Source organism: Taudactylus pleione, unplaced genomic scaffold, assembly GCF_031769625.1.
Source record: "Taudactylus pleione unplaced genomic scaffold, aTauple2 ptg000803l, whole genome shotgun sequence".
NCBI lineage: Eukaryota > Metazoa > Chordata > Amphibia > Anura > Myobatrachidae > Taudactylus > Taudactylus pleione.
Genome location: NW_028285205.1, coordinates 3,651,759 through 3,661,500, shown reverse-complemented (window position 1 = coordinate 3,661,500; position 9,742 = coordinate 3,651,759). Strand labels below are relative to the sequence as shown.

The 9,742-nt window shown below is 48.1% G+C and overlaps 1 protein-coding gene across 1 annotated transcript in view; it reads right to left on the bottom strand.

Moving 5' to 3' along the window:
• Positions 1–1,209: 1,209 nt before the first annotated feature.
• ZFP64 (ZFP64 zinc finger protein) overlaps positions 1,210–9,742 on the bottom strand; it is a 35,410-nt gene continuing 26,877 nt past the window's right edge. The window contains exon 6 of the mRNA XM_088458027.1: positions 1,210–2,784. Within this exon, the coding sequence (XP_088314153.1) occupies positions 1,532–2,784 (1,253 nt within the window). The 3' untranslated portion in view covers positions 1,210–1,531. The remainder of the gene's footprint in view (positions 2,785–9,742) is intronic.

Sequence of the window (9,742 nt, the reverse complement as noted above, 5' to 3'; positions counted from 1 at the left end):
AAAGAAATTGGCATAAGGTACTAAATTAGGCAAAACAAAGCATTGGGTGAGTCACTCATATACAGTACGAATGACTCGCTTCATGCATAGTTATGCAGAATCTACTACTTTATAACAATTCCTTTGGAACAAAAAATGCTGATCTGAAATCAGATGACCAATGTTCACGCAGAGTGATCCCATGATACATCTTCGAACACTGCTGTGGATCACAGAAGCCATCTATTTACAGAAGATGCCTCTTGCCGCATTAGCATATCAATGCACGGCCGCTGGGAAAAACGGCACAGCAGCTGTGCAAAAGCATACAACTCTGAATCAGACTCTTAGTACACTATTAGCAAATTATGATGCAAAATTCATGAAAAAGTAATCAAGCATTGGAATCGCTACCTGTGGCGGAGTGTCTAAGTCGTGCCAGGCGCCTCACGCCATATAGCACAAAAAGGATAGGTATATATGAGGACACACCTGGTGCCTGGGGACGCTGCTAATAGTACAGACTCTAGCACAGTGCAAGTAAGCCCATCCCCCAGCAGACCATAGAAGCGACAGCACGATTACGACATTGTAATCGTGTTGTAATTTCTATGTCTGTGATAAGCCTACACTGAACAAGCAGTCGTACAGTGTAGGCTCATCAATCATCTGGCAACATGCTGAACCTGACGTTGTTGTCAGGTTGACCAGCATATTTGCCCGATGATTGATGTCGGAAACGACCAGGAGGCGCGCGCCTCGCTGGTTGTTTCCGACTTTAAAGTGCCCGTTTTGCTATCGATTGCACGATAATGATGTCGTTATCGTGCAATCGCCTGTCAAAATAGTCTAGTGGATGGGCAGAATGAGGGTCTCTGTTATCTTCTGTGCATGCGCTATATTTCAGTTTATTTCTTCAGAAATAAGGTGCCATTTTCCCATTGATTTTTGCAAATATGGCGCCAATGCCAGATTTCCAGAAGAAATTAAACAAAATATTTCATTGGCGGCCATTCGGTCAGCTTGATTTATATGGACAACATCTAATCAGTTCCTGAGGAAATGTTTCAGTCACTGAATAAGCCTACAAAGAAAAAAACGAAAACAAATCACACCATTTAGGAGAATATAAATTAAAGCAAAAACAAAAATTATATTGTATTATAATTTACAAAGTACCATTTCATTTAACACACTTTTAAAGAATATCTTTAAAGTCATAAGATTTAATGAAATTATTATAAAAATATCGACTATATATGGTCAATTAAATACTGTTTTTGAAGCACTCTTTCTGGATGTTTCGGACTTTACTCTTTCGCTGAATTGGAAAATAAAGAGAAGGTTGTACATTTAACAGTAAAGTCAAATAGGCTTAACACTGGCATCTTACCATAAGATGGCAGGTATGATCACTTGCACTTGACGACAATTTGAGATGAAAAATAAAACAGGGAATTATTGGTATTCCTCCAGTTTATCCAGGAAAAATAAAATTAAAATTCTCCCAAACTATTGTAAGCAGAAAAAGGAGTCCACCATATAACATAAGTCAATCTGGTATTGCATCAGCAGGGCACAGGAGGAGTTCAGTGCTTGCATTGCCCTGGATGATGGTGTACTTATGTTTGGGAGAGTCTGTTTGAGGGGATGAAGTATAAATTGGGGATGACTGAGATGTTGGTGCACTATTGTTATCCTCACCTTCCCTACCTATTGTCACCTCAGTGGTTTCTTCTTGGATTAAAGCATCCAAGTCTGAGCAGCTCATTCCTGAAGAAGTAATAAAAGTAGGGTTGGTCAGACATTGGCTGTCTACACTATTCTCTATGAGATCTTCATGTATGGTGTCATTACCAGTCTGCGCTGGTGAAATATGTATGACAGCTTCCTGGGAAATGCTCTGAGAGGCTGTTGTCTGAGGTGAGGCCATTAGGTTGACCTGACTCAACATTTGGAGCTGGTCATTTGCCATCATCTCTTGGTCATTTCTTTCTACACTAGAAGATTCAGCTTTTATCAAGGAAACTTTTGTATCGTGATTTTCTTCACCTTGTTTGCTAGTCACCACTCCCACTTGTTTTTCAATAAATGATGTGGCTAGATTGGCTTTAGCAGTACTTTCTGCTGCCAGATTGTCACTGTGTCTAGATGGATCGATTGCAAGCTGGAGCACAGATAACGCTTGAGTTTTCTGGAGAATAAACTCATTGTGTTGCTTTTTATGACTCCGCAAAGAGTCTTCTCTAACAAATGAAGCATCGCAGAGGTCACACTTAAAGGCTCTCTTAGCTTCCACTTTGTTACTTTTCCGTGATGTGTACTGTCTTGGAAAATTTGCTTCTGGTTTCTGTACATCAGGCTTCAATTTAAGTTGTTCACCATGGGCTTTTTTAATGTGAGTGGTCAAGTTACTGCGCTGTTTTGTGTCAAATCGACAGAAGTGGCATTTGAAGGGCCGATCTTTTGAGTGAATCCGCTCATGGACCTTCAAAGCTGCTTTATTGGCGCAAGAATAGCTGCATTCCAAACACTTTACAGGCTGTTCTGGTAGGTGGGATCGCAAATGTTGGCGTAAATCCGCTTTACTTCCACATTGAAACTCACACTGATTACACCTATACGTGCTCTCTGCATTGTGCTTCATCCTTATGTGGGACTTTAAATTTCCCTTCATGGCACAGAAGAAATCACAGAACTCACACCGGTATGGCTTTTCACCGGTGTGAACCCTCATGTGCCTCTTCAAGTCAGAGTTGATTTTAAACTTAGAGTTACATAGGATGCACTGGAAAGGGGCGTCTCCTAGAATAGAAGATTTATTATTATTAGTATTATTAAAGTTAAAACTAAATAGATGAAACTTAATTATTTTTGTAAATAAAAAAAAATTGCTAATTCATTAAGCATTAATTGGCTAATTGAACAGATACCTACCTCTAATAGAAGTATTATAAGCATATGGCTTAGTACAGGGGAGCAACCATACATATAGTACATTGGTCAAACTACTGTAGTGTTTCCCAACTCGGTCCTCAAGGCACACTAATAGTCCAGCTTGAGCACAGGAAGTTAAATCAAAATAACTACCCTTAAAACCTGGACTGTTACTGTTCCTTGAGGTCCGTGGTTGTGAACCTTCGATCTACTGCAACAAGTTGGTATCCAATTGTAATATTAGCAATAGAGGATTAGTGGCTGCATTGTTACAATAATCAGAGCAGCCACATTGCTTCACATAGCTATTAAACCACCATTGTTACAGAGATGCCTCATCACAGAAGGTTGGCCTATGTATACATTTGGCCAATTAGTGTATGCAGTAGCCTGTTATTAGCTTGGATGGGAAGCAGAGTCTGGTTTTCAGCCCCATATTGTCATGCTGCACTCCATGCTTTCTAATGTGGAACCTGGCATTATAACACATAGCACATAAATTGTACCCGGTTAGCAGGAGTTGGAAACGGGAGTCTTCAAGAGAGGGTGTATACTGGGAAAATCGGTATGTATGACCGCCGGACCTCAGCCCGACGGATCAAATCCGGACGCCGGAAGGCCGGCAGATGAAGATCCCGACTAAGGTAAGTGACTACCCTAACCCTCCCCTCTAACCCTCCCTTAGGGGTACCTAACCCTAACCTCCCCTTGTAGTGCCTAACCCTAACACCCCCCTCCCTGCACCCTAGACCTAACCCTCCCGGGGGGTGCCTAACCCTAAGTCCCCCCTAAGACCGTAAACCTAAACCCCCCGTGCGGCTATCCGCTCCCGACTTACCTACGATCAGTATCGGGGTTTCGGCGTGGGGCTAATGATAGACGTCAATATTTAGACGCTTATCATTAATCCCATGCCGGGATTTCAGCATCGGGAAGCCGGTGGTCGGCATATCGAACATCGGCTTCCTAGCTACATCCCATACTGGGAATAGGAGAGAGCAACCTACTAAACACTAGCAGAGCTGTCACAGTGGATTTGCACATAAATCAAACTGCATGGTTTCTCTGATAATTGGGACACTACACCAACGGTTATTGAGCACACCCTGCTTACAGATATAGACTTAGTATCCATCAGACTGAGCTCGTTAACCCTTTCATTACTACACAAAAAGTGGTGCTTACATCAATATCAAGATCTATAGGCTTTGCTATGTAACCAGTGTATGCTCCATCATCAGAACACACAGACTATTCATTGCATCTTGAGGACATCAGACTGTAACATCCTATTAACCTAGAGTTGTGTGAGATGTATATTATTGTCAATATACACCACAATTCCCAGGAGCGCCTCAGCCCTGTTTCCCTTTACATGGTCATGAATGGCTGTAAATCAAATGCCATTATATCATGACCAAACTCGAGGTTCAGAAACAGTAGAACATGAATGGATTTAGGACAACAGGAGGGTGTGGTTACACCCCTCCCCCTAACCCCCTGCGTTCCTTGGCCCTTACATAGGGCCAGAGAAATTTGTATCCACCCCATGATCCCCCCTTAGTACACCTGCATACCATAGGCTTAATTTTATCAGAAGTCAAGTAACATACCAGCATGTCTTTAGAATGTGGAGGCAACTTGTGTAAAGATACAAACTCTACATAAATTACAGTGTACTGATATATACCACTGTATTGATATATACCTTTTCACAAACATGTGGCTGTATCCACCTAGGCCCGCACGAAAATAATTTATTGTATAAGTTCATTCATATTATTATAGGTGCAGCACAAATTATGTAGATCGGAAATGCAAAAAAAAAAAAAAAGTGTATGAAAGCAATGATATTTTAGAGGCAGCTTTGTTTGTAAATCACATGTTAAATAGCATTTGGTCTCAGCCAGGAAGGGGATGGTGTCAACTAGACAACCACATTTATTTTCTGGCAGGCACTTTCCCGTGTATCTGTTTCTGTGTATTAAGAGTTTTCTGTGGAAATATCCATTTGTAGACGCTAATGAGCTTAAGCAGTTTATTTCAGAAAAAATATGAGATATGGTAAGAACTTACCCTTGTTATCTCTATTTCTACGAAGTCCATAGGGTTCCACAGGATACCTTGGGGTATAGGTGTGACGTCAGTCGCAGGGCACCAAAGAGTTAAGCTTTCAGCTTCCCAGGATGCACTAGGTCCCCCTCCTATACCCCGCCCCCGGGCCAAGGCACCTCAGTTAGTTACCAAGCCATAGGCCGGAGGAGGAGAAGGAAGAGAGAGAACAAAGATCTGGACACATACAAGAATCACATTCTCACCAGAGGGAGACGGAAAACCGGTGACCAGAGCAAAGCCCATCTGCAGCACAGGTGCGACAGGGCGGGAGTCCTGTGGAACCCTATGGACTTCGTAGAAATAGAGATAACAAGGGTAAGTTCTTACCATATCTCATATTTTCTACTTCAGGGTCCATAGGGTATCCACAGGATACCTTGGGGATGTCCCAAAGCAGTATCCTTTAAGGGTGGGGACGCTCCTGTGCAGAAAGGAGAATCCGCCGCCCGAAGGAAGCATCCTGAGAGGCGAAGGTGTCAAACCTGTAATACCTCACGAAGGTATGGACAGAAGACCACGTAGCAGCCTTGCAGATCTGAACTGCCGAGGCACCACGTCGAGCTGCCCACGAAGGACCCACAGACCTAGTGGAATGAGCCTTCAGAGAAGGAGGGACCGGTAGGCCTTCATGAAGATAAGCTTCAGAAATAGCCATACGGATCCAGGCTGCCAAAGTTTGCTTTGAAGCAGGCCAACCCTTTTTACGGAAGCCATAGAGGACAAACAAAGCGTCCGACTTCCTAAACGAAGAAGTGCGGTCAACATAAGTCCTTAAGGCCCGCACAACATCCAAAGAGGCCTCACCCACGGAAAGACCCGGTGAGTTAAAGGCCGGAACAACTATTTCCTCGTTAACATGAAACTGGGAAACAACTTTGGGAAGAAACTCGGGCCGAGTGCGGAGCACTGCCCTGTTCCCATGAAAAACCAAGAAAGGGGGTCTACAAGAAAGAGCCCCTAACTCACAAACACGTCTGGCCGAAGCAATGGCCAGAAGGAAAACAGTCTTAGCTGTTAGCCATTTAATATCCACTGAGCCCAGTGGTTCAAACGGCGGTCCTTGGAGAGCCCTCAGGACCACAGCCAAATCCCAAGGCGCCACAGGTGGAACAAAGGGCGGCTGAATACGGAGAACACCTTGCATAAAGGTGCGCACATCCGGGATTGTAGCAATCCTACGGTGAAACCAGACAGATAGGGCCGAAACCTGTACCTTCAAAGAAGCAAGGCGAAGCCCATGATCTAGTCCCGCTTGCAGGAAGGCGAGAATCCGAGACAGACGAAACTCCCGCGGTGCATAACCTCTCGGTCGACACCACTGGAAGAACGTATGCCACACGCGATGGTAAATCCTCGCGGAAGACGGTTTCCGAGCTCGAACATGGTACGCACCACAGAGCTGGAAAACCCCCGGGACCTCAGCATGGCCGTCTCAACAGCCACGCCGTCAAAGACAGCCGAGTCAGGTCCGGGTGAAGACAAGGACCCTGAGACAGAAGGTCCGGTCGTAGCGGCAACCGCAGAGGACTGTCCACGGACAGACCCTGAAGGTCTGAGAACCAGTGCCGTCTGGGCCACGCGGGAGCTATCAACAGGAGCGTCCCTCCTTCCTGTTTGAATTTCCGGATTACCCGTGGAAGAAGGGAGACCGGAGGGAACAGGTATGCGAACCTGAACGTCCACCGGACGGACAGAGCATCCACCAGAGACGCCCCTTCGTCTCTTGTGCGAGACCCGTACACCGGCAACTTGTTGTTGTGCCGGGACGCCATGAGGTCGATTTCTGGAAGACCCCACCTGTCCACCAGTAGTTGAAAAACGTCCGGGTGCAGGGACCATTCCCCTGGATGAACGTCCTGGCGACTTAGAAAGTCCGCCTCCCAATTTAGCACTCCCGGGATGAAGACTGCTGATATGGCCGGAAGATTGCGCTCCGCCCAAACCAGGATCCGAGAGACCTCTACGAGAGCCGCCCGACTGCGAGTTCCTCCTTGCCTGTTTATGTAGGCCACGGTGGTAGCGTTGTCCGACTGGACCTGCACCGGGTGACCCTGGAGAAACCGCTGTGCCTGCAGGAGAGCATTGAAGACCGCACGGAGTTCCAAGATATTTATTGGAAGCTCCGCTTCTGTCGGCGTCCAACTGCCCTGGAACAAGTGTGGACCCGAAACTGCTCCCCAGCCCCGAAGACTGGCGTCCGTTGTCAACAGGGCCCAATTTGGAACCCAGAATGGACGTCCCTTGTTGAGGTGGGTCGTCTTTAACCACCACGCAAGGGACAGGCGAACCTCCGGGGTGAGCACAATCGTCTGGAACTTCAGAGACTGAGGCAGCCCGTTCCACTTGGACAGGTGCTGCAGAGGTCTGGAGTGAAACTGGGCGTATTCCACCATGTTGAACACCGACACCATGGAGCCCAGTAACCTCATCGCCGAGTGTAAGAACACCCGGCGGTTGTGCAGACAACTGCGCACCCTTGACTGTAAAGCAGAGATCTTGTCCTCCGTCACGAAGATCCTTTGCTGTCCCGAGTCCAATAAGGCTCCAAGATGCAGAATCCTCAGAGACGGGATTAGAGTGGACTTCTGCCAGTTGATTAGCCAGCCGTGCCGTTGCAGCAGTGCAATGGTCAGGTCCAAGTGGTGTAACAGGAGCTCTGGAGATCCTGCCACCAATAACAGGTCGTCCAAGTACGGCAACATGCGGACTCCCTGCAGCCGCAGAGAAGCCGCCATGACCGCCATCACCTTGGTGAAAACACGTGGTGCTGTCGCCAGGCCAAAAGGTAACACCCGAAACTGGAAGTGGTCGCTGCGGATTGCAAACCGAAGGAACTCTTGATGGCGCAAAAGAATAGGGACATGCATGTAAGCGTCCTGTATGTCCAATGACACCATGTAGTCCCCAGGTTCCAGCGCCAGAATGATGGACCGTAGGGTCTCCATCCGAAACTTCGGGACCCGCAAAGACTTGTTGAGTGCTTTGAGGTTGAGAATCGGACGATATGACCCATTGGGTTTCTGTACCAAAAATAGATTAGAATAGAAACCCTGGCCCCTCTGGGAGAATGGAACAGACACTATAACTCCAGCCTGGAGCATAGTGTGCAATACCTTCCGCAGCTCCGTAGCCTTGTTCCGGTCTGATGGTAGACCCGTGGTGAAGAATCGAGCCGGGGGTCTGTGCCGGAAGGAGAGGGCGTACCCGTGGGAGACCACCTCCAGAACCCAAGTGTCTGTCGTAGTGAACGACCGACCAACACCGGGAGAACTGCAGCAGGCGGCCTCCCACCCTGGGATCCCCCAAGGGGAGACTCGGACCGTCAGGCCGCAGGCTTGTCATCTGGCTTGGGGGCCGGACGTCTGGTACTCCATGCCTGTTTCCGGGGCTTGACCGATTTCTTAGGGCCAGCCTGTCGAGGAAACGACTGTGGTTTGGGCCTGCCCTGGGCCCTAGATGACCGAAAGGACGATGGTCCAGAACCAGAAGGAGCAGCGGCCGACGGAAGACAAGCAGATTTGGCTGCCGCCAGCTTGGCCACAATCTTATCCAGATCCAGACCGAAGAGAACTTCTCCGGTAAACGGCAACGCTTCCAGACCTTTCTTGGAATCTGCGTCCGCCTTCCAGGATCGCAGCCACAAGGTGCGACGAGCAGCTACCGCTGCTGAAGAAATTCTAGACACCAGAGTACTAATGTCTAGAGCCGCCTCGTTGATGTAGGTGGCCGAATCACGGAGATTGCCAATCAACTCCGCCTGTTCGGCCGGACAGTTGGATTCAAAAGAAGCCTCTAATGAATCCGCCCAACGCTCCATCGCTCTGGCAACCCAGCAAATGGCCATAGCCGGCCCTGCTGCCCCCCCTGCAAGGGAATAAGCGGACTTCAGGCAGATTTCTACCTTGCGGTCCGTAGCATCCTTAAGGGAGGACATGGATGGCATCGGCAATGTGGCACTACGGACAAGACGGGTCACGTGAGAATCCACCTGTGGAGGGGATTCCCACTTAGCAAAATAATTATCCGCGAACGGATAAGCCACCGCCAGGCGTCTCTGCGGCTGGTATCTTTTGCCAGGTTGTTTCCACGCCTCCTCTAAATGGTCCACCAACTGACCCGAAAGAGGAAAGACTGTGGCATCGCCCTTCACATCTTTGAAAAAGGCATACTTAGATTTAGCCACTGGGGGAACTTCGTCCTCAATCACCAAGGCTGTGCGGACCGCCCGAATAAGTCCAGAAATATATACTTTGGACTTAGCATCAGCGTCCTTAGTATGGAGAGGTTCCTGATCGTAAGGATCCAGAATCTCCCCATCATCAGACGTCCCTTCGTCATCCTCATAAGGAGCGGACAGAGACGCCACCGGCCTTTTATGAGGCCGCATCACAGACTCCCCTTGCAACACATCCGATAAGTGCTGTACAGAACTCGTCAGGGAGTTAACCCACGCTGGCTCCTGAGAACCCGGGAGCGGGGAAATAGGGAGACTGTGGGGTACCACCAATTGTCGTGGGAACCCCTGCATGGGTGACGACACCACAGACTGCTGGGACAAACCCATCGGAGTAAACGCGGGCTGCGGAGCTAACTGGCCCACTAAAGATGTTAACGTCTGAGCGAAACAAGCCCAGGGCGGCTCCTGTACCGGTGCTGTAACCGTAATAGGCCGCGCCATGGACAAACACTGCCGGCAAAGGCCCTCCGCGCT